This window comes from Notothenia rossii, assembly GCF_949606895.1.
Source record: "Notothenia rossii genome assembly, chromosome: 8".
Taxonomy (NCBI): domain Eukaryota; kingdom Metazoa; phylum Chordata; class Actinopteri; order Perciformes; family Nototheniidae; genus Notothenia; species Notothenia rossii.
This window is the reverse complement of record NC_136906.1, coordinates 58630126-58655921: the sequence shown is the minus strand read 5'-3', so window position 1 is coordinate 58655921 and position 25796 is coordinate 58630126. Positions and strand designations below refer to the sequence as shown.

The 25796-nt window shown below is 39.6% G+C and overlaps 2 protein-coding genes across 3 annotated transcripts; both read left to right on the top strand.

Moving 5' to 3' along the window:
* Window positions 1-3332: 3332 nt before the first annotated feature.
* On the top strand, window positions 3333-13776 carry kcnk13b (potassium channel, subfamily K, member 13b; the record flags this gene model as incomplete). Its single annotated transcript, XM_079642553.1, has 3 exons — window positions 3333-3657; window positions 7433-8211; window positions 11848-13776. 3 exons carry the CDS (start codon window positions 3333-3335, stop codon window positions 12001-12003), a joined length of 1260 nt encoding a protein of 419 aa, XP_079498679.1. The 3' UTR covers window positions 12004-13776.
* A 2397-nt stretch (window positions 13777-16173) lies between these two features.
* LOC307014873 (26S proteasome regulatory subunit 4) lies at window positions 16174-25796 on the top strand. Of its 2 annotated transcripts, none has more exons than XM_079643088.1 (11): window positions 16174-16258; window positions 16795-16848; window positions 17321-17417; window positions 17763-17887; window positions 18069-18254; window positions 18386-18514; window positions 18757-18853; window positions 21003-21192; window positions 23028-23179; window positions 23526-23680; window positions 25457-25796. In XM_079643088.1, exons 1-11 carry the CDS (start codon window positions 16256-16258, stop codon window positions 25589-25591), a joined length of 1323 nt encoding a protein of 440 aa, XP_079499214.1. In that variant the 5' UTR covers window positions 16174-16255; the 3' UTR covers window positions 25592-25796. The 2 variants fall into 2 exon arrangements, with proteins under 2 accessions (XP_079499214.1, XP_079499215.1); XM_079643089.1 differs by lacking the exon at window positions 16174-16258 and adding an exon at window positions 16319-16341.

Below are 25796 nucleotides of genomic sequence, written 5' to 3'. Positions count from 1 at the left end.
TAATTAATGAGAGTTTGCCCACAGAAAAATAGGTTACCTTTAAACAAAGAATCCACTGGCTATTGGGAAGAAATGACGGCATGTAAACCAGATCCAGAATTATATATGTGTCTGTGTGTGAGCATAAATAGGACAATTGCATATGTACGCACCCACACGCATGCTTGTGAATGCCCAGTCATAATTAATCACTTACAATCACAGCCATATATGCACAGTCATGAATGTTTAACAATAATATGAATGCATATGCTGAACTCTGTTCATGATGTCAGTGTTTCTAAATAAATGTGTTTATGCTGGTTTGTCAAACAACTTTCACTTTAACCAGCCTGAAAAAGAGTGGGGCTTTCAGTCTTTTCACTCAACAAAGTGTATTGAAATAATAGTGCACTACTATTGAAACAAACTAACCCCTCTCTCAAGGGAATACAGAATTAAAGGGAACATTTTTAAATGTAATGGAGCCTGACTCAATACCCATCTTTGTAATAGGATTTATATCATTAATTGAAACTACAGCCCAATAATCTCCAGTGCTTTATGAAACAAGGACAGAATACAGTTAGCTTTACGAATACTTTAAAAAAGCTGTAGTTACAGGAAAAAAGCATGAACAAAATACATATAGCTAATTTGCAACTAAGCTATCATTTTGTATTATTAATAGGCATGTATTTTCTTTTTTGTTACCACTATCCGGGTAGTTAGTAAAGCCACTGTTTAGTATGGTTGACATCGAGAGGGACTGTAGGTCAGTTCCACTGTCCATTTTTTGGGGGAGATGCAGAAACTTCCCAAACAATCGGATTCTGCTTACATTTTAAGAAAGACACCTAAGGAGGCAGGGCCGGTTCTGACCAATTTGCTGCCCTAGGCTAGATTTTAGCGGGTGCCTGATAAGCCAACATCCCCCACTTTCATCACTTACAGCACCCATCGTACAGGGCAAATGGAACGTGTAACTGGGGTGAAAAGAGTACCCCCCCAAAGCAGTAAACCTAGGGGAAACACTGTATAGTTTAGAGTATATGGTATAGTATACGATAGTTTTGTGCAGTATAGCGTTGCATCGTATAGTATAGTATAGTATGGAATAGTATAGCATAGTATAGAAAAATAAAATGTATGGTAATGTGGTATAGCGTTATAGAAAACCTAGTATATTATAGTAAAATACGGCATAGTATAGTACAGTACAATATATTGTAGTATAATATGGTATACTTTAGTTCAGCATGGTATAGTTTAGTATGGTATAGTCTAGTAAAGTATAGTATGTAACAATACAGGGTAGAGAGGCGTAGTAAGGTTTATTCTAGTAAGGTGTATAGTGTAGTAATTTATTGTATATTAAAGTATAGTATAGAATACTACAGTATAGCATGTTATGACTACAGCAAGCTCAACAACATGAAATCCTATGACTTAACAAACCAGAATTGACAGTGCTGTTCAACCATGAGAAACCAGAGAAAATTAGTCTTTGATAGCTTTCAACAACCACTTTAGATAAATAGCAGTTGCTCTGAGATGAGAAACAACAATCAACACTAATCTCAAACTAATTGCCAGTAAAATATCGATACTCGGCAGTGTGGAATGGATTTGGCCCGGTCTACTAAGTCCTGTAATCAGGGGGCGAGTCATGTACACAGTAGGCATCAAGAAGATTGTTGGCTTTCTCTGATGTTGCCTATTATTACATAAGGGTTTCTTGCAATTATCAAACATATTTTTCATGGTATGATTATCTGTGGGGTGTGTACACAGTGCTGCAAGACACAGCCCAAGAAGTGACTCTCCACTTCCGACGTCATTCCTGATAGACTTCCAGTTTCAGTTAAAAAAATCCTTGATTATGTCTTAAGTGTTTAAATCAGACATAATTGTTAACTGTAAAATATTACATTCATCTGTTGTCACGTTACAGTGAACAGATTAGCAATAACGCTTCATTTTTTTACAATATTTCTACGAATTATTTTCACATCACGACAGCATTAGAACACAATTGAATGCTTTGACACAAAAAACAAAATAAATCGGATATCCCCTATAAGACTTCCTTTTCTGTCACTGCCCAATATTTAAAGTTTAATTGGCAACTTGAAACTGAAGACTGGAGTTGCGATACAACTTCTAAGCTCGGTAAAGTCAGAAAGATATTGATAAATGCAGGTATAGGCATATGGAATATTTTCTATAAGAAAAACTAAAAAAAAAAAAAAACGTGATTTCCCCTTAGCTGTTGATGTGGTAAAACCAAGACCACTAATGTGTGAAGTGATTTTGGTAGCACTTTATTGTATGACTGGAAGTTTGGGAATGTCTTTTCGGCATTGCACTTTGTAGACGGTCCCTGCGCATTCGTCTCTCCTTCGGCTGCAAATTGAGAACAATGGAAGTTGTCCAGCTCGGAAAACTGCACGTTTTGGCTTGTTTTAAAATTACAATAAGGATTAACTCATTGTCTACCTTGTAACTGTTGTTAAAAGACGTCTTTTGTTTTCGATCTTCGAATCAGTCAATTTCTCTCTAACTTTCCCAAACTAAGTGTGACCTGAAAGTCTTGCAGCTCTGTCCATGGTTCTGGAAAGTTATTGAAAAATAAATTCCAATTTTACAGAAATAGCTCTTTGTTGTCCCTGTGATCGTGAATAATTTATCTCGCACCGCCGTTCCGTGCTGACATTTGCTCACATGTCCCCGGGTGAGCGCGGACAGGAGCATGAATCCCTCATCAGAAGAAAGAGAAAGGTCAAGTCTTATTGATTTCCCTATGCAAACGCGCTCTATTTTGTCGAAATCAAACCTCCAAAGTTGGACTCAGGTCAATTCATTCGACTTGTATTATGCAGGCTGAAATGAGATAATAGTCTGGATAGTAGTAGCTCTAGCAAAATAGACGTATTTTTAGTGATAAATGTACAGAGGCTGTAAATGCTTCTGTATGTTGGTGGTCAATCAGCGGTGCGTAAAACTCGCGCTCAGGGGTGGGGACTCCTTTGGAGAGGCAGGACCAGAGAGTAAAACAGGACGAGTCTGCATCCACAGGTTGCTGCTTGCCTCTCTCCTCCTCTCAGTGAATCTTTAGATTGCTGACAGTGGAGGAGAACCGTGTTGGACCTGGGCTCAGCCGCATAGAATCTCATCAGCAAAATGCCACATCAACCGCCTCCGGACAACTCGATATATAAGAATGTAATCTTATTGCTCTGGACTTTTCTGTCGTAAAAAAAACCACCTGTTTATTCCGAGGACGGTACGTTTTTATTCCTAAACACCATGCCACCTCACAAGAGCTGCGCCACGCTGACAACAGCTACATAATGGCATGTAGGAGCGGCTCCGGTCCAATAAACGAGGATAACGCAAGGTTCCTGCTGCTGGCATTGTTCATCATCATCTATCTCCTCTGTGGGGCCGCAGTCTTCTCCGCGCTGGAGCAGCCAAAGGAGCGAGAGGCGAAGGAGCGCTGGGAGCAGAGGTTCGAGCATTTCAGCCAGAAGTACAACCTGAGTAAGAAAGACCTAAACAACTTCCTGAGGAACTACGAGGAGGCGAACGTGGCGGGGATCCGCGTGGACACAATCCGACCTCGATGGGACTTCACCGGCGCGTTTTACTTTGTGGGGACGGTGGTGTCAACAATTGGTGAGATGGAGAAAAGTTGCGTTTTAAAACAGTGATTTTGAGATTTTCTCTGTCAGCTCTATTATCTTTTTATTTAAATCATTTTAAAATCCACTATTTAGTATCTCCATAATCTTCATAAAGTCCTTGTTTGCGTCTTAAATATCACAGCTACTCGCTCTCCACGAGCCAAAATAAAAATAAATGTAAATAGAAACTTACCCCCTCACTGTATTTTATGTTAGTAAGATGTTCAAAGCCCAGTTATCTGACGTTTGAATTGTCATAGAAGCATACATACTGGCCTAACAAAGAGCCAACATGTACACACTATTTCTGGAACAAGCACACCTGGTTATAACTAAGCCGTAATTAGAGACATGAGTTGCACCAGTGACAAATCGAAATCCTGATTTGCATTCAATTAGGACCTCCACTTTTCTCATATCTGTTTGTGTATCTTTATTTAGTCCTAAGAGATACTTCAAGTTATTCTTTATGTACATCGCTGTGTAATATTTATTGGCCATGACTTGTGATTTGATCCAGTAGGTTCACCAAACAAGGCTAGAAAAAAAGCAATTTAGAGCAAGATTTGTCCTTGACAACCGTTTTTTCCATTTCAGTACAGGCTGCTTCTGAGAGTCAGCATTTCCTAAACAGTAAAGCCATGTTCCCCTAACCAATAGCACTGTTAAACGATAGCCCTCTTGATATTCTGTTGTCGATATCATGGATTTGATCCTACCCTATACACTCAATGTTTTTTTTCCTCATTAGCTAATCAGTAGTCATCTTCACCTGTAATTGGAGTGAGTTGTTTCATGATTATTGACAGTTTGACAGATTGATCATGGGCATTAGTTATGTTGATGATGGTCCAGACTGTTCTTAACTGAACACATTGTGATTAATGTTGGTCTAAAAAAAGTGATCTCCATATTGATCCGATGATTCACCCGTGATTACTAAAATACCAGGAAAAAAAGGAAGGCAATGATTGTTTGTAGCCTCATTATCAGTTTTTGGAGGATGTATACAGCCCCTCATCGAGAGCACTTTTTGCATCAACAACCCAAACTCGACTCTCGCCCTGACAAAAACAGGTGATAGGCACCAAAGCTATACTTCCAATAGAAATACATTGTTTTTAAAATCATTCTATGTGACAAAAATAGTGTTGGTGTACACAAATCTATAGATTACATTTTGTGAATCACGAAATGCCGTGAGACGGGTTTGGCTTCAGAGCATTGATAGATACATGGAAGAGAAGCGTTCAAGAGAGCATTGCAGCCATGTTTATGCATAACATATGCACATTATGTTCTCGTTCAGACTTTCACTGACGTGGAGTCTTCAGTGAATGGCAGAGTATATGTTTTTAAAGGTTTTACTATAACATAACAAATTTAAAGCAATAGCTTGACTTTTGGATCGTGGGTTGATATTACAACAAGGACCATGTCCTTTGAATTTACTACATATATGTCAAACTGAGGATATCTTTAAAAAAAAAAAAAAGAATTGAATAACAAAACCGGGGAAAAAACTGGAACCAGCAGCTCTTCCCACTACCACTTCACAACTTTGAATACTACAGCTAGCAACCTGTTAGCCTAGCTTAGCTTATCTTAGCACGCAGTCTAGAAACAGAAACAGCTAACATGGCTCAAGGTCCAAAAATAACAATATATGCCTACCAGCCACTTCTAAAGCTCAACCTAACCCAAACACTTAATAGTATGTTACGGATAAAAACAATTTGTTTTTTTGAAGGTGCTTATGTGAAATTTGGTAAGCTTACATTTGGACAAACAAATAAAGCTTGTATTAAGCTAAGCTAACAAGCTCTTGAATGTAGCTTCATATTTACCGGCAGGAAAACAAACTTCTCATCTAACTCTCCCGAAAAAAAGCATCAGCCATACTTCCAACAAACACAAACAAATAATTTTTCTTTGAGTGACTAATGTTTCATTTGAGAGTAAAATAAGTCAGCACTTTGTAGCCCATCTCCAGCAGCCCATTAACGCTTATCAGGAGTAGACTTTTTATTCCTGATGCTGGTGTCAAACTGACAGAGAAGCACAGTATCTTCTATTTCTTTCATGTAGGCCACTGTATTTCATTGAATAGGTCAAATGACTCATCCACACTCCAATCAACTGAGCTCACGAAACAATGAGGAAGAAAATCATTAAATCCATGCCATTTGGATTTATGGTTAAAGGAAATTGATGGCTCAATTAGAACCTTGGGACCAAATCTGAATGTGGAGGCCATCAAATCCTTAGTCAGGACCGGCCACTGGCATAACCACAATAAGCAGTTATTTAGGGGGCCACTGCGTTAGTGTTAATGAGTGTTTACAAACCATCACTTCAAAACATTGGTGCATGATAGAAAAATCGTGTGTCAGTTCGACCCCACATGCTCTGAATGCGTTTCATGTGAGTGTAAGAGATGCCCAGCTGAGAGGCTGTATCACGCAGAGATAGCAGAGTGTCGTCTTCAGTATTAAAAAAATATTACCAAAATTGATGCCAAAATTCATTAAGAATTGTGGTGAGCATTAAAGAACGCTGCATTTCTAAGTAGCAGGACAATATCATGACATGTAAGGGAAATTAGACTGCCTCAGCCTTATACGTTTTCATTTAGTCTTTTAACACTCTAAACTTTCCCCTGACTCATGCTTTAAAAAGTGATGCCCTGGAACTTCCTGCAGTAATTTGATCAAGCATATAGCTTTTTCCTTATTATACATGTTTGCTTTATGCATGCACAGAGCCCTATCTGCAAAATTAGTTTAGGCCCACCACAATCCTAGGGCCGGCCTTGCTCAGAGTGTTATTTCATGAAAGGAGATTCAGTCAAATGTATCTTTGCTTTTCTAGTGAAAAGGCTCTTGTCAGAATTCCAAGCTGCACAACAAAACAGCGTGCATTTAACTGAATCTGCAGACAATAACATTGTTATTAATATACCAAACTCAAACAGGTGAACAGAGACAGACAGTGCTTCATTGAGCTTTAAGTGCTAAATGAGGGATGAAAAGGAGACATCGCTGAGATCTGTGCGATCGATGGATGCACCTCTCGGCTTGAGTCCTATTTTGTTTCTCAGCAGTTCAAAAGAGACAAAGAGAGTTACACACCAACAGTGTGTCCCTTATAAATAGAAAACAGTTTAATGGGTTCTTACCTTTTAAAAATGATAGAACATGATACAATTGACATGTGAAGTGGCCCCAGTGGGACTTTCACTTGCTAAATAACTGGAATACGGTGAAATGTTAGAGAAACGGACACCTTTGCTCTGATTGTCAAGATGTGCTTGGATTGAAAACATATTTGCGCTTTGATTAAGTGAGTGACAAAGAGACAGAGCGAGAAGGATAGCACGTCACCAATGGCAACTAAGGGGTTCAGCCAGTTTTGTGAGAATGATTTCCCTCTCTGAGAAGGAAAGATCAGTAATTACCCTTCTTTGTTAATGGCATAAAGGATATGAGTTTGATTAAAAAGGTAAATACAATTAGCTGGAGGCAATGGACACAATGGTCTTCTCTACATAGGATCCATTCATTTACAACAGTGTGTGTGATAGTTTTCCAGTGATAATAATGCTTCTCTTGTGCTTTGTGAAGCGTTTATTCTCTCCTTTTTATTCAGAGCCACCTGCACCTGCAAAAGTTAAGGAGTTTAGCTATACTCTCTGAACGTGAGCTTGCCATACCACCAGTCCTATTATGTATATATTTCCTTATTGCATATCTTTGTGTGTTTCCAAGGGTTCGGTATGACCACTCCTGCCACCATTGGAGGAAAAGTCTTCTTGATGTTCTACGGCCTGCTCGGCTGCGCTGCCACTATCCTCTTCTTCAACCTTTTTCTGGAGCGTGTCATCACAGTCATCGCCGTGGTCCTCAAGTCCTGTCACGAACATCGGCATAAAAAAGCTGCGCTTGCATCAAATGGCCAGCGGGTGTCTGAGGGAAACAGAGCTGGTGGAAATGGAGGAGAAAGAGGAGAGGATCTGGCTGGCTGGAAGCCTTCGGTTTACTGCGTCATGTTCATTCTAGGCATGGCGGCCATTGTGGTGTCCTGCTCTGCCTCGCTCATGTACTCTGCAGCCGAGGGTTGGGACTACCTGGACTCGCTCTACTTCTGCTTTGTGGCCTTTAGCACAATTGGTTTTGGAGACATGGTGAGCAGCCAGCGGGCGGTGTACGAGGGCCACGCCACAGTCGCGTATAGGTTGGGAAACTTCTTCTTCATCCTGACCGGCGTCTGCTGCATCTACTCCCTCTTCAACGTCATCTCCATCGTCATCAAGCAGGTCCTGAACTGGCTCCTGAGGAGGCTGGACGCACCCTGCCGCTGCTGTTTCCCCAGGAGGGGTCACCACCCACACCGGCACCCCCGACGAAACATGGTGGCACCGGGCCACCTGCGCGCCCGCAGAGACCCCTCCATCGAGACGGATGCCCTCAACGAAAGTGAGACCGACAACGGGCGCAGGATGTCTGGGGAGATGATCTCCATGAGGGACTTTCTTGCAGCCAACAAGGTGAGAGCTTCACGGTGTTACTGACAGTCATTTCATCTCTCTAATGTCATTACGTGTTATGACGCTCAACATATTCAGTTATCTCCCAGAGTAATTTAATTTAAACTGCTCACAAGATTAGGAAAACGGACATTGATTCAATCCTATTGGTTCCCTGTAGTCATGCTTACTTTAGTCATTAACTCCTCATTCACCCTGCTCTGTCATCTTGCTCCCCATAACCTGTATTGAACTTTGCTCTGCTCTTCTGCAGCTTTTCTGCATAATTGGCAATGAAGAAACTCCAACATAAAAGTAACCTATCATATAACAGAAGGGATAGCTGGAGAAAATCTAATATCCCGATATTTCTGATCTATTGTTCCGATATTTGACGATATAAACACAATGTGATGCAGTTTTTGAAAAAGTAAACATCTGGAATTTGGATATAATTGCTAAGAGCGTTCAAATGTATGGTCATAAAATCACAGCACTTTACTGCCTTTGAAAGAAGAAACATTTGCGATATTACGATTTCCAAAATGTAGGACGATATCTAGTCTATCATGATATCCATTTTATATATATATAAACCTAACACAAGAAGTAAGGCAATTTGTGTTGGGTTGATGATTTCTATGTTGAAACAATGCTTTTTGGCAATAAATCTTATACCGTTATATACTGTTTTCTTACCTTTCCAGTGGTACCACATTTGTGAGGAACAAGCATTTGTGGGATGAGCAGCAGAGCTGAGTATGTGGGGTGCGCCCATGAAAAATGTGATACCCCACATAAATGTGACAAATCTCCTCTAACATATTTTTTTGCTGTTGACTCTAGTTTTGTGTTGTTTGGTGGATTGGATGATTGAAGTCTAATAAATAAAGACATATTGGCAACAATTGATTCATTTAACAAGCAGCCTCAGTAGCGTGTGGAAGAACCAAACACAGCCACAACAGCCTCTCCTCCTCATGCTGTCACCAGCCTGCTCACATCCTGCTGTGGGATGGCATCCCATTCTTCAACCAGCATTTGTCCCAGGTCAGCCAACGTGGTTGTGTTGGTCACTCTGGAGCAGACAGCAGGGCCAAACTGACCCAAAATGGGGTTCAATGGGGTTGAGGTCAGGACTGCAGGTCATCCCATCCTCTCCACTCCTCTATCGGTGCAGCAGTCAGCAAAGCATTCTCTGCGTCTTCTCCACACTGTGACCCTAGGATCCATGTGCCGTAGGCAGAATCTGGACTCATCGCTGAGCGTAATGTTCCTCCACATGTTGAGGTTCCTGTTTAAGTGGGCCTGAAGGTGCAGGGCAGTCATGGCAGGCTCCTGGCAGCCGTACGAGACCGGAGAGTGGCTGCTGTTTGCCATTGGCAGAGGAGATTTGTCACATTTTTAATGGGCGCATCCCACATACTCAGCTCTGCTGCTCATCCAACAAATGCGTGTTCCTCACAAATGTGGTACCATTGGAAAGGTAAGAAAACAGGCTTTCCAACGGTATAAGATTTATTGCCAAAAGGTATTGTTACAACATAGAAATCATCTACCAAACACAAATTGCCTTACTTCTTGTGTTAAGTTTATATATTACCCAGCCTCGCTGTTTCCCTTTAAACACACCAATATTAAATAATCTGTTATAGATTACAAGTATTTAAACAAAGTTTACTTAAAAAGGTAGCGTAGTGCAAGTCATAGTTTGACTTCCTGGAAGAAGCAGTATGATTTTGTTGCTGTTTTCCAGGCTACATGGATATTATGTGTAAAATGTATCTGAATACCAATTCCCTACTCCATTGCTATCACAATTTCAAGAGCCCTCTGAGACACTCAGAGGTGTCAATTGTCCATACATTTCCATAACTGCCACCCTACTTTTCCGACAAGACGAATGAGCAGTGTGTGCTGTTGAATATCAAATTGTTACTCACTCACTCCAGGGTTATTCTCAACTGAAAGTACAAAATCTGAATGTTCACACCTGGTTATTATTCTGATTACTGAGCCTGAAATTTCTGGCTGAGATAATTAGAAGACAAAATGGTGTGATGTTTCAAGGATGTGAATATCCTGACGAAAACTAGCCAAATCTCCAGCGATGTCACTTTGATTTACCTGCTTCATTGACTATTAATAACTATTAACAACATTCATTTATTCCTAGGCATAGGCATAGGTGGAGCCAAGAGAAAGACAAAGGAAACGACAGGAAAATCAGAGATATTTTTATAGGCAAGGGGACTGGTAAGTGTTATTAGAAAACACATGCTAGCAGGACTTTTTTAAGCACGTTGTAGTGTTGCGACTACCCATCCATAGTTCATTATATGTATTTAAAAAGTTACAAATGGCATCAAAACTTCAGTAACAAGGATCTAACAAGGCTTAATGATGCTTAACACATGTCCAATTAGAGCTATGAAGAGATTACGGTGGCCGACAGGGGCAACCGCAAGGCTAAAAAAGACATATTTGATTATGGAAGTGCAACTGACAAAAAATGTATAATATATATATTTACATTACACAAAAGTATATGTGGTCAATACCAACAAAAGCAAGTTGTTCAAAGCTGGATTCTGCCTCAGAACTATCTGATAACATCAGAGTGCCACAGGAATAGCATTTAAAGTCTGAAAAAGTGGCAGGTTACATATTGTACATGTGCAAAGAGGAATAAGAGAGAAAATGAAGGGAAAGGGAGGGGTGGAGAGGATGTAGAGTCGACGAGACATGTCATAGAAAAACAGAATGCTGCTGTTGCATAATGTAACAAACGGGCCTTTAGATGTTCAATCAGGGACAGCTGAACATTGAAGATGTGTATATAGACTTTAGTGGCAACATGGACCTGTACAAGTACACCATCTCAGTTTGTTTTTTAGCTTATTAGCTCTGAACACAAGGTACAGATTAAGTTTATGGGAATTTCATTATAGTTTCTCATTAAATTAGAGAAATTGGTGATTTGCCTGATGATGGTGCCAGATGAAACATCATATGGATCACCAGAGTTCATAAAAAACATCCAGAGGGGAGTTTGAAAGTCTATAACAAATTCCATGGCAATCCATTGGATATTTTTTGAGATATTACAATATGAGTAGTGCAAGACTTAGGGGATCACCAAAGTTAGAAGGCTTTTCCCACATGGGGCTTTCTGTACTGTACACATTTCCTGATAAATCATCGCAAGAGCTGTTGAAATATTTCTGTCTGGATGAAAAACAAACATCCAGTCATGCAACTACCATGGCTAAGAATACCCATTAATCCAAAATACAGTTCCATTAAATATGAATGAATATTAATTAAACAAATGTTAAACAATATTACACACCAGTAATGTTTATTCCCTACAGGTTGTTTTGTACACTGAAAAAGCAAAAATAAGGTTCTGCTTTCTGTCAGTAACACTTGCTCAGTATTTGTCGTCCTTGTTCACATAAATCGACACCACAAAAGGAGAGGAAAGGCACCATCTGGTAGCCTCATATCACACCTGTGAAATCAGATGTGTGTGCTGCCAACACATTGTATTATCCTCATTGTGAAAGGCTTCACAAGTTGCAGCTACCACTTCCAAACACAGAGAGCGAATATATCCTCATCTGTTCATTCCTTTATCTCTTTCCCTTCCTGCAGGTCAATCTGGCTATTATGCAGAAGCAGCTTTCCGAGATGGCCATTGGGCACCCGCGCCAGTCCAGCTCCAATTCACGTCAGAACGGATTCTCAGGAGGGGTGGGAGCCCTTGGCATCATGAACAACCGTTTGGCAGAGACTAGCGTGGACAGATAGGACAGACAATTATTTTTAGGGGTAGCAAAAGGCTGCAAGGATAAGCCGATAAGGACACATTTCCACTGGGGAAAGCCTTCCTGGAAAAAAAAAAAGAGAGACTTTGGGTGGTTTAAAGACTGAATACATGACTAATTCATCCATTGACAGCACGCTGACTCCCAGCAGCAATCATCTCCGCCAACTTCCCTGTCAAGAACATGGCTACACTAATGATGAATTAGAGGGGCTGGAGCCTGTCTTCTGAACCACAATGTTACCACATGAGGAATGCAGTTGCCATGGTGATATAAAAAAAAGGCTTGTCTGGAGTACTTGTATCTAAGCCTTAAAATCCTAATGCACTACACGCTTCTTCACCTTACATATCGTACTTACTCAATACTCACTATGGCTCTACCCACATCCATAATGACATAAAAATAGCTTAATTAATTTAATGTGTTGACCATAGTGTTGACCCTGAATGCATCATTTACAATTAAACTTGCAATGCCACTCTCGTTAACTCAAACAAATGTTTCAAAGCCTTTTGATATGCCATTCAATAGCCTCCATCTTGGAAATGGTTAAATTAATTATAACGACAAATAGAAGAAAAAGAATCCCAGGAGAACCTTATTATGAAATAAACAGACCTATTATCTTCAGCTGAATGGGTGATGTTTTGCGACTGAGATGAAACCTATTATGTTAGACTGATGTTTACTTTTTGGTTTGCAGCACTTTCTCCAGGCACAGACGTAGATAGAAGGACATTTTCACACTGATGTTGTCTTACAGTCCCAGGAGGTTGGCAGTTATATAATGTGTCGACAAAGGTAGCTCCAGGGGTTATTCTTTTTCATTTTAGCACAACAGTGTAAGGTTTATGTTTTTCCTGTAGTCTAGGTTCACTGCAGAAGCAGTTACTAAAATGGACGGACTGTTCAAAACATGCCTACACTGATTGACCGAAACCTGAAATCAGCCACGCATGAAGACAACTTGTGGACACATATCATTAACTGCAATTGAATAGGTATCTTAATTGTCTTTGTTCATACATCTGAGAGGAAATTACAGGTTGAGAATACTTGTGCTCCACATCTGACGTCAACATCTTTTGGAATCTGAATTGTGTAAGAAGTGTCTGAACAAAAGCAGACAGACAATGTTTTTTGTTGATAAATTGATAATCAAGCAAACCTGCACAGAAAGCATGTGCTATATTTTTGTACGGGGGTACGGCTGCATAGATTTATTTTAGGATGATGATGAAAGAAGAAGGAGGTCGGATTCAGATGGCACACAGCATTAATAATATGCAGTGTGAAGATTGAAGAATGTATTTGTATAATAAAAAAGAGAAACAATGTAAGTGAATATTTGTTACAACCATTTCCCCATATGGAGTTTTTTTAATCAGGAATTGGTACTATAATATGCACAGCTAACCTTTGAAGCTTTGGAGGTCTCAACCTGCTAGAGCAGTGTTATTTTTTTAGTCTAGTAATATTGTCTTTGTGTAACTTTTCCCAAACAAAAAACACAAAAAAAAGGGTGCTTGAAGGTGTTTTTAAACAAAGTTTTCATCTGCTCTAATGTAAGCTAATGTCATGAGCATAACGAAACTAGCTTATGAAATACAGGAGCAACTCCAATGCCAAAAAGCCTTATATTGTATAAAATAATTGGACGTAGTCAATATTGGATTGATATAAAATATATTTATATAAATAAAACTTGATTTGATTTGGATTTGATTTGGATTGTGGACTACCATTTTGGAAGTCTCCGATTTGGTCATTTAAATGGGGGCATCTTGTTTTTTTGTGAGCATTGTTGTTTTTTGTGAGCATTTTTCAAAAGCTAACGTTAGCTCTGGCAAGCTAGTTTAATTAGCAAGGTGTATGTGAAATTCACACAAACTGTGATATCAGTTGGTACCCTCCCTTTGACAAAAATACATGTTTAACAGAAAATACACTTTGCCCAAAAAGTGAAAAGCCAATTACTAAAGTACTGTAGGCTACAACTGAACGCTGAAACAAAAGCTTGGTAGCAATGCAGTGTTAGGGACACCTAGGGGTATAAGCTCCCTAAGGCATACCCTGTCCCTTATCCTTTTTACTCTTTTTTTAAAAACTCTAAAATAATGGTATAACCAAAACTAGCAATCAAGACCATAAACCCATTAGGAATTTTTTTTACTGAAGTAAGCCTTGACTCTTTGGACAAGGAGGTTGCCCCTTGAGAACAGCTAATGAGCACTAATTCCACTGTGTGGTCATTCTCCACCTTATAGCTCTTCCTGGATGCTGCAAGATCTGCTTTTCTCTTTACTGGATTTGAGGATGTTTGTACACTCGAGCCATGCATGCAGCTTTAGCCTCAGTCTTTAAGCAATATCATGTTTGTCAAGTCTTATACAAGAATATTTTCTTTAACAATTGTTGTTTAGTGCTGGAAACATTGAAAAGTAAGCCAGAGACAGTCTTTTATAACAACTCATTTTGCAAATGTTAGCTTAGTTAGCAAACGCTTGATTAAAATCCCTAACCACTTCAATGTAATATCTTATAAACAGTAAGAACTGACAAAAATAACCTGAATTTGGCAGCCTCCATTTTTTGCTATGGAGATAGTCCCACATTAGGAAAGAATATTCTGATACCCAAACTGCAATGATGTTGCTTATTGTCAACGCAGATGCATGATGCACGCACACAAAATCACAGAGAAGCGGTGCCTACAGATAATTATAGCTTTGAACAGATGCTTGTGTGTTCCTGTTATTCTGTATGTGTGCACAAGTGCGTGTGTGCTACAGACGAGACTCGGACAGATGCAGACATACAAAGACTCTTTGTCAAAGCTGTAGTCTGATTTAAGGCAACTCCCAGAGAATTACTGACACTGCTTTCAGACCCTTTGCATTGGAGACAATTTGATGCTCAGTCTGATGGAACAGTCATGTGGTTTTATTATGCTCTTCTGCAGAGGTTGTCTCAGGCATGCAAGGTTTAGAGGGAAATCATTTCAAAGGTGGGTATTTTATGATGATGTTCACAATAGGTGTGAAAACTCTGTGTACCTTAGTGAAGATGCATGTGTGACCATACTGTGAAGACATTTGAGAATAAATGAAAGTGAGTGTATTTTCCTTTCTATGACTGATACATTTTTTGGGAAAAAACACAAGTTTATATATTACACGTATTATATAATGTGTAAGATATGCAACCATTTGGGTCAGGTAATGGCTTTGCACATACAGTATACAGACATGTCCGACCAGTGGGATTAGCTATGCAACAAGTGAAAACCTTGCCCAATTAGCTAATTACCTTAATGAATAGTTGGAATTGCTGGAATGTGTTGTCATATTGTGTGCATAATTATTGATTGATCATCAGCATGACTGTGACAAGGGAGGGCAAACAGCAAGCAAGCAAGCCAATGAAATTGTCCCTGAAATCCGAGGGGGTTACATCCATGTGGCACACGGTGGTAATCAAACCAAGCATATGCACAGTCAGTGACAGGCTCATTTGTACAAAAACAAAATCGAGACAATTATTTCTGCAGCTCTTTCCCATCCTCTTCACTGTCCAACCCATGTCACAATCTTGTGCAGTACTGAGGATGTAAATAAAGTCCAATATGAAAGTCTTCCTTGTAATTTATGTCTCTTCCACCAACGTGTTTATGGCATACACCATGTAGATTATTTTGCCTATTTTAGTGGCATACAATAAACTACGGAAATCAGCTGGAAGTATGCATTTGCACATGGACTCATGATTATGGTTCATAGTCATCAGCTACAATGTGCCATAATGTCAGATTTGACCATAACAACCCACAAATTATTTTATCAAACTTAGTTTAATAAAATGTGAAGGCAAACTCTAATTTAACCAACAAAGTGTGCTATTTTAATGAGTTGAGCTTTGAAGTCTGTACATACAACAGACAACAATAGAAGCAGTTTAACTTGTAGACAAAATGGTATGCTATCATAAACATTTTTACAAGTAGTAGGGAGGATTACAGTTTAGTGCAATACAAAGGTTGTGTTAAAAAATCCCAGCCGAATACGTTTTGTTTTAATTTAAAGGAAGTAACCCATTAAAGTATTTTTTTTTTTTAAATAAGGCTTAAAAAAGTGGACCATTCATTCCAGTCACAGGTGTCTTCTCTTACCCGGAGATTTTTGGCCGTTAGTGTTGCCGTACCGAGTGACGTCACTTCAGAGCGACAACTAACAATGGTAAGTGAGCAAGCAATTTTCTCTTCGGCTCGTATATTTATTTTACATAAACATCATATTCGCCAATACAACTTTAAATCATGGTACTTGACACGTCAACATTCGTGCTGTCGTGTCGTTTTAGACGGCTTTATGTCTTATGTGTGAACTAACAACTTGTGTATAATTGAGAGTAGGGTAGAGCCTAAAGCTAGCAACATTAGCTTATTTTTCTCGGTTTGGAGCACTCGTTATCCTAGCTACTATTAGCATAGTCATTCATATGGTAACGCTTGGCTTTTCCCGACTTCTTTCAAGTTTGTGAGGTTTTTTGTGGATGACAGTGTTAAATATTGTTTTATATAGTAATACAAGCAAACGTGTTGAATTCAGCTATCCTGGCAGGTAATGTTAACGGCGACGTAAGCTAACTTCACTGTAAACAGCTAAGCTAATGAGCTATGAAGGGAAATGTCTAACTAACCAGAAAGGCCAACATACAATGGTGGATATTTTTCTTTTCAGCTGTTTTTAACATATATCTGATATTCTTTTAGGGTCAAAGCCAGAGTGGAGGCCACGGACCGGGGGGAGGCAAGAAGGATGACAAGGTGAGGATGACACAGCTTCTGCTAGCTAGTTTTGTTTTGCTAGCCACATATTATCCTTCGTGTTCCCTCTGAACTAAACGAGTTAATCGTGACATTACATTTCAAATTTTAAAAAAACCAAATTGTATATGAACATTTTAAGACATTTTGCATATTGACACGTTTGGGTAATTTATTGTGATGGTCTACATTGAAAGTTAGTGTTGTAATATATGATTATCAATAAAGTAATTGCCTTGTTTTTATTTATTTATTAAATATATAAGATTACAATTTTGTTTTGCATAAGCTCGTATTGTCTGACAAGCCATCCTGGTCCACTAAAGGCCTTATTTAGAAAAAAAATGCTTCTGTTCTAACAATGGCTGTTTGTGCCATTATGTCGAACAATAAATGTTTTGCTGTAGGTGATGGTATTCTGGTTATATCCTATTCTGACATTTGTCATCATCCCACCTTGTTCCAACTGAAGGATAAGAAAAAGAAGTATGAGCCTCCAATTCCCACAAGAGTTGGCAAGAGAAAGAAAAAGACCAAGGGACCAGATGCTGCCAGTAAACTACCTTTAGGTAAGGAACTGCAAAGACATAGACATGTGAAGACGTGTTTCTATCTGTCTGGTGGTCTGTTTTTGTTTGAGCTGTATTTCATAAGAAGTCTTGAGCTCTAAGGTCTCCTTCCTAACGCGATTTAAGCTCACCGGTTACAACTAAGGATACTCAGATTGGTATACAATTAAAACTCCTTATTAGGCAATATAAAAGAGAACAAAATGTTACAAGCGGTCATGATATTGACAGCATTCAAGCTGAAGAGGTTCTGTGAAACATCAAGTTTTTGGTTGGATGAATTTGGTGTTAATGTTTATTTTTTGCTAACTCTACATATGCCGACCTTTTTTGTTTGTCTTTCAGTCACTCCTCACACTCAATGCCGCCTCAAGCTGCTGAAGCAGGAGCGGATCAAAGATTACCTGTTGATGGAGGAGGAGTTCATCAGAAACCAGGAGCAGATGAAGCCTCTGGAAGAGAAACAGGAGGTCAGTTATTGTTCTACATATCTCTATTGCTTTTGTGCTATGATTTTTAGGAGAAATATAGGAACATTACCCTATTTGACTTTTTATACTGATTTATCTTTGGTCAAGTCACTGAGGAGAACAGATCTTGATTTTTCCTACCATTTAACTTTTGATAATCCTGGTCGTGTCTATTCTATAGGAGGAGAGGTCAAAGGTGGACGACCTGCGAGGAACCCCTATGTCCGTGGGCACTCTGGAGGAAATCATCGATGACAACCACGCCATCGTTTCCACCTCGGTGGGATCAGAGCACTATGTCAGCATCCTCTCCTTTGTGGATAAAGATCTGCTGGAGCCTGGCTGCTCTGTCCTGCTCAATCACAAGGTACAATTAAGATAGTTTTAATTTCAGGTTTACCCTTTTTGTAAATGTATTTCAAGATAACTTTGTGTTGTTTCTGCCAACTCTTAACTGCCACAATTCATAATTTACCTGGGTTTGTGTGTCACTCGTAGGTCCATGCTGTGATTGGTGTTTTGATGGATGACACTGATCCCCTGGTGACAGTGATGAAGGTGGAGAAGGCCCCACAAGAAACCTACGCTGACATCGGAGGACTGGACGCTCAGATCCAGGAGATCAAGGTACAAACACTTCCACCTGCTATGATATACACTGGCCCCGAGTTAGCAACCCTGACACAATTAAATAATGACAATAATAATATGTTTAATGTCCTTTGTAGCTTTCCCAGTGATTTGTTCACATCACTTGCAACCACTTTTAATGATAAGCCAAATTGAGCACATTTACAAAACATCCTATAAGATGTCATTGTTTATTTATGTAACTTTTTACAGTGTATTTATTTTGTTGATTTTCATAGGAGTCAGTGGAGCTGCCTCTCACACATCCGGAGTATTATGAAGAGATGGGCATAAAGCCTCCCAAGGGTGTCATCCTGTACGGACCACCTGGCACAGGTGGGTGCTTTCATTAAACATGGCAATGGCAGTGGCTCTCAAACAGAGAGAAGAAATTGACAAATGTTTTTCATCTTCTTTCGATCATATAGTAGGAACATGATGGAAATATATGTGGGACCAGATGCTGGGACCATGCTTTATGACTTTAGTTTCAGGTTCAGTCACATAAGTATTTTTCAAGTGAATCCAGAGATAAAGGTCAATTTACCTCAAGAGTTACATGAGTTTGATCATAAGGGAGTGATTTTAAAGGGCACCACAGCAGGGAAGCTGAGACTGTAACTTGCCTCCTGTAGCTGTGGGAAGACATTAGGCGCTTTCACACCAAGTACTTTGTCATACTTAGTTCATCAGAACTCTTTAGCTCTGATGAACTAAAGGGCAGATTGCGTTCACACAGGAATAAGTCCCTGAGGGAGGATTAGGCAAATGAAGCCGCTGACGTCACTTCTTCTGCTTTGGGTTTACTGGCAGGCCGCAAACAACTTCACGGCGTATACTGCCACCCGAAGTCACCGGCCTGACGTCCCTGGAGTTGGGGACTGGCTTCAGTAGAAGCTGCTGGCACTCCCAGCAGCTTCTTCTACCTCCTCATCTCCACCGCTCCCATGTTTTATTTTGTGTTGCCATAAGTTAGTCTCTCTCCGTTGGTGCGCTGGGCTAATGCTAATGCCAGCAAATACAATGGCGGCTTCACAAAACTTTTCAGAGTTTTACGGGGTGTGGTTTCGCCCAGCCAATCAGAAATGGGAACCTTTTTCTCCCATGAAAGTACCTGCTCTAGCAGGGACTGAAAAGGTTCTCATGAACTAAGTTCTAGTTCCGGATCTTTTTGATGTGAACGCAACATTTCAAGAACTACTGGGAAAAGTACTCCCAGGGTGTCCGCGGGGTCTTAAAAAGTATTAAAAGTTGATAAATCAATTTAGCGAAAATGAAGGCTATTAAAAAGTATTAAACGGCATTTTCCAAGGTATTAAGAAGGTCCACAGCAACGACAACATGAAACACCCTTTTAATTTACTGAAACGACATGTCGGGAAACCCCCCAAGGCGGCCCCATGCATAGCGCGCCGTAAAATGCTGCTTATTATTTTAAGTTTCGTTTGATAGCATTTCAATAATTTCAAAGCAGCATACTGCATTAAACCCGACCTTAACAGAGAGGTTGAAGTTCATGTGGAAAGGAGGCTTCAGTAGTCTGTCTGCACTCGGTTTAGTTTTGTTATCTTACAATCAATATAGTAAATGTGAGGTAAAGTGTGTTGCCAACGTAACCGGTTAGAACTCAAAGTTGCGATGAGGTCTTAAAATGTATGGAAAGGGTCTTAAAAAAGGTCTTAAAAGGTATTAAATTTGACTTCAGGATTCCTGCATATACCCTGACTCCGGTGTGAAAGCGCCTATAGAGAATGTATTCTTTAGTCTGTTCATGTCAGAATGAGAGATGTATTTATAACTTGCATATAAGACAGTATTCCAAAAGGGGAATCTAACTCTTTACACAGTTTATGAACCTTTTTATCAGAATTGCAATATTGAAATTGCAGGAAGCCCAATATGTGTTTTAGGCTGAATATATAAATAATAATTGGTAGTCGGTAGCTGCAAACTGAGGTCCTGTTGACAAATCATGAGCGTCACTCCTCACATTCACACTGTTAAAGTTGTTGCATCCTGCTCTCAGTGTGAGCTACAGAGACGCCTTTAATTAGATCATTTTATATGTATGAGGATTTTAATTGCAATTGCACACGTCCTGCTACTGAACGCTGCTTCAAAGATGTGACCATGTGGGGATTTATCTGTTTTTTTTATCTTTTACTACGTTTGTCTTGAAACTCTTAATCTTTTATTGGACATAACAATTTAATTTCTTATAGTTATATATATATATATATATATCTTTAATTCAATTGTTAATATTTTATCTTCCGTTGGGCATTTTACTTGGACTACTTATTTTTATATAAATGTTGTATTTTTTTTAGTTATCTTTCATTTGATGTTGTTTTTCAAATGGAGCAACTGTCCCAAAACCCAATCGTGCCTGGAAAAAATAGAATATTCTGATAGTTCTTGTATTGCTTAAGGTACACTTGAGAATGTAGCAAAGAATGACTGTGTTGTTTTGTGCAATTCCCAGGTAAGACTCTGCTCGCCAAGGCCGTAGCCAATCAGACGTCGGCCACCTTCCTGCGCGTGGTGGGCTCCGAGCTGATCCAGAAGTACCTAGGAGACGGGCCCAAGCTGGTCCGAGAGCTGTTCAGGGTGGCAGAGGAGCACGCGCCCTCCATCGTCTTCATCGATGAGATCGACGCCATCGGAACCAAGCGGTATGCAGACGTCTACTTTAACCTATTTTAGTGCGAGAACGTGAGAGACAGAGAGCATCCGAGTGGGAGTGATGCATCACCTTTTGGTGTTTGGGAGTCACACGTGGGTGACAAGGTGTAGTTTTATTTTTATTCAGTACTTAACAGCACATTAGCAGCTCAGCTAAATGAATGTACCTCATCATAGAACTGAACATGAGCTTAATGATGTAATCCTAATCAACTGAATTTTGTATCTTTTCAATATGCACTTTGCAAGAGTGTTATCCAGGTGGCCATTATGTAAACCTGAAAAAGAGGACAGTTTTAGGACCAGATGCCAAAGAATATCCAAAATGCACCACTCTTTGTTTTTCACCAGCAGCTAAATGTAAAGATTCATTGTTAGGCAGGATCTTGGCTGACTTGGCACTAATCAGCAGAGGTGGGGACTCGAGTCGCATGACATGACTTGATTCGAGTCGGATTCGAGTCGCATATCTTTGGACTTGAGACTTGCTTGACTAACATTGAAAAAAGACTTGACTTTGACTTCATGACTTGAGACTTGACTTAAGCTTGAGACAAATGACTTGAAAGGACTTGACTTTTTTTAATTAAATATTTGCGTTTGTTTTTGTAGTGAGATATTACGTTTAGTTTTTTCGAAACATGATTGGGTGATTATAGCCCCGTGTGTTCAAACCTGGCAACCCACTAGACGGCAGGAGTGTTAACATGGCAGCGGCTAGCGTTACTCCACAAATAGTGAAGTTTGGATTGAAGGATTATTTTGTCGATGACGCTAATAATAAGAAGAGAACAGCGGTATGCAGGGTCTGCAGCATAAAGATCAGTGACAGGACCACCACAACATCCAACTTCATTCATCCCTACAAAAAACCCCACAGAGAAAGGTGTGTGAATGTGTTGTGTTAGCTAGAAAGCTAACGTTAAGTTTAGGCTACGTTAGACTTGGTTTCAAATCGATTAAGCATTGCAAAGAGAAGACAAAACGGTAAATGAACACTAGAACAGCCAAGGGATTCATTTTGACTAACCCCGATACTGAAGGGCTGTCAGGAGAGGGAGAGAGATGCCTCGTTTATTTTCCCTGTGTTATTATCAGAAGTTACTGTACTCTTTTGAATAATGTACTTCATCTACTTTTAGTAGTATGTTTTAATGATGTTGTTTTTGTTTGTAGAAGTGCATCATTCCTTGATTTATTTTTAAATGAATCTGAACTTTTTGATCTGTTATGATGATAAACTGAAGCAATTTCTAAATTAACCCAATTAAGTGAGTTTTACATTGTCCTACTTAGTTTATAAGGAAATTAGGAAGAGGAACAAATTAAATGATTTGAAAATGATATCTATGTAAGTGCTGACGCTGTTGACGGTTCTAGTGTTAACAGAAATTTAAATTAAATATGTGTAATGGCAAATGCCATAAATGATTTTCTTACCTGGAATTCTGCCTTTTTGAACAGACTTTTTGAGTCCTAGCTATATTGTCTGCAGTTCTAGGGTTAATATTAATCTAATATGATTGTCATCGGTCTAAATTAGATTTCAAATGATTAACTATGTATGTAATGAAGATCATAGTGTGGGTTGAATCCATTTTCATAACCACTGTCTTTTAACTGATTTAAAGGCGGAAACTGGGCTTATTCATCAGAATTTAGTTTGACTTGACTTGCTTGACTCTCACCACAGTGACTTGGGACTTGCTTGTAGGTCAAGACTTGAGACTTGCTCATGACTTGCACATGTAGGACTTACTCCCACCTCTGCTAATCAGCCTGGTTGGATCTGAATATAAATGTGTACTTCCTGTCTGTTGTGCAGGTACGACTCTAACTCTGGTGGGGAGAGGGAGATCCAGAGGACCATGCTGGAGCTGCTCAATCAGCTGGACGGCTTCGACTCGCGGGGAGACGTCAAAGTCATCATGGCCACCAATAGGATAGAAACCCTGGACCCCGCCCTCATCAGACCCGGTCAGTGACTGAATCTGTTTCCACCTCTGTTTTGATTTTGACATCTACAGTATGTCTGATACGGGAAATGCTTTCACTCTGCTGAGTCCTGGCAGGAAATGCTGCTTCTCATCTTCCTCTTTTGTAACTGCTCTTTGAAACCTAGATCTGTGCCACAGGTGGTCACTACCAGATTTGTATTTACTTTAGCAACAAACATGTTTTAGTTTGAAAATGCTGCTAATTTAAAAAACCATCTTTAGTCATATGACATGTGTACGTATTAACAGTTAATTATTGGTTCATTTAAAGCTGTTGCCAAATCTACCTTAAAACGCTTGACTAAACTGTACCTCCTCCTCCTCAGGGAGAATCGACCGTAAGATCGAGTTCCCCCTCCCCGATGAGAAGACCAAGAGGAGGATCTTCAATATTCATACCAGCCGCATGACGGTAGCAGATGATGTCACCCTGGATGACCTCATCCTGGCTAAGGACGACCTATCAGGAGCGGACATTAAGGTAAGAGACAGTTTAACAAAAATCTACTGGCAGCTCGACTTCTCATTTCTTTATTCACATAAGAAAGAATCTTAAAAACACATGGGTAGGCAAATTAAACATTACAATACCCAAAAAACAATGACACGCACTGCATGATAGTTCAAGTGAGTTGATTTTTTCTTTTGAGTTGTTTCTTTACTCCCGCATGTGTTACTAACCGTGTCTGTGGGAGTCTTAACATGTGGATTAAGCAGCGAGGGTGCATGCTGGCACCGGACCTGCTTTCTGTCTGCTTTCTTAAATTTGCCCCGGCCTGCTTCTGTGGCCATTTATTGATTGTGTGATTTTGAAAAGGTCTTAGCAGCAACCCATCTCGCACTGGCTCAGCAGGAAGATTCAATGAAGGGGCGGATTTGCTAAGTTATTGTAGCATCAACACTTATTTTTAATTGTGTTAAGTCCTCCAATAAAGAAAATCTGTTCCAAAGTTTACTGTAGATTGAAGTCTTAGTATCTCACTGACTCAGCTCTGCTGCCCTCATGTGGCGTCTGACAGAACTACACCACGAGTCGGTTTCTAGCGTGCTGTATGCTAAATTACTTTGTAGATTTGGGTTCTTTAACATCCTCAATATTATCAAATACATATTACTTAAAGGGTTAGTTCTCACATAAGCCTTTAAGTCAGGGGTGTCAAACTCAAGACCTGGGGGCCAAATCCGGCCTGCGACTTCATTTTATTTGGCCCCACAAGAGCTTTCAAAGAATATAACTTTTATTATACGGTTGCGTGCTACTTTACAGAAGCACGTTGCCCATAAACTACATGTCCCACAATGCATCTCAAATTTGACTTTTTGTCAAAATGTCACTTTTTCTTAGAATTAGCCTTTTTCTCAAATAGATTTTTTTTACTTTTTCAGAATTTGGCTTTTCTTTTAAAATCATATTGTGACATTCTTACTTAAGAGTCTTGCAATTATTTGCCCTAGACTTCTGCTTTCAGATGTAGTTAATTATGAAGTCATTACCCTATCCGATAATAATATAATACATTATTTTATATATTCAATATTTATGTACGTCTTTTTATATAGTCTTAAAGTTACAACCGGCCCTTTGAGTGCAACCATAATGCTGAAGTGGCCCGTGATGAAATTGAGTTTGACACCCCTGCTTTAAGTGATTACTCTCTGAATTATAAAACACGCTGGGGGCCGAGAGGGGGATGTTCAGTTCAACCAGTGATCTGAACTGTATGCCTGTTAGAATTATTTAAAAGGTGAGAAGTTGTTATAATTGAATAAAAAGCACCTACAGCCTGGGTTCAAACTACATCCTGAGAGTTAGGGAAATGGCACATTTTAACCATTATGTTTAAAGGTTAGGAATACGCTTGACTTTAAATATAGTCCTTCACATATGCTACATACAAGAGAATCTGATTTCAATTTCGACAATAGCACATTTTAAGCAACTCACCATAGTCAGGTTGGTTATCCTCTGGTGGCAGAAGAATGCAGGGTGGAGATAGGAAAGCCTGAAATAATATGAACATCTGGAAAAATGTACATCGTGACAATATACATTGATACAAAAGATGCTTCTTACATTTTATCATCAGAATACTTCACTTATCCTGGTGGAAATTGGGTTTTCTGACGGTTTCTAAAAAAAGATTTACAGCATTGTCAAATACTTAACGAGTAGTTTACACAACCATTTTGACTCTGTGTTAAAGGCTTATTTTCCTCTATATAAAAACATGTATTAACTCATTTCCTGTGTCTCCAGGCCATCTGCACAGAAGCCGGCCTCATGGCTCTGCGGGAGCGCCGTATGAAAGTCACCAACGAGGACTTCAAGAAGTCCAAGGAGAACGTGCTGTACAAGAAGCAGGAGGGCACACCGGAGGGGCTTTACCTCTAACCTAAAAACTCTGATGTATCTCTAGCCCTCTCCCCACCAACCTAAGCCCTCTCTATCTATCGCTGTGTGAAAGAGAGGAGGCAGCAGCCGCCGAGTTGTGTGCCTCCCTAGAGAGAGTTTTGATATATTTTCTGCATGTCTTGTATGGCTTTAATCCACTCTCCTGTTACTGTTATGTGAATAAAAGAACAAAAGAATAATCGCA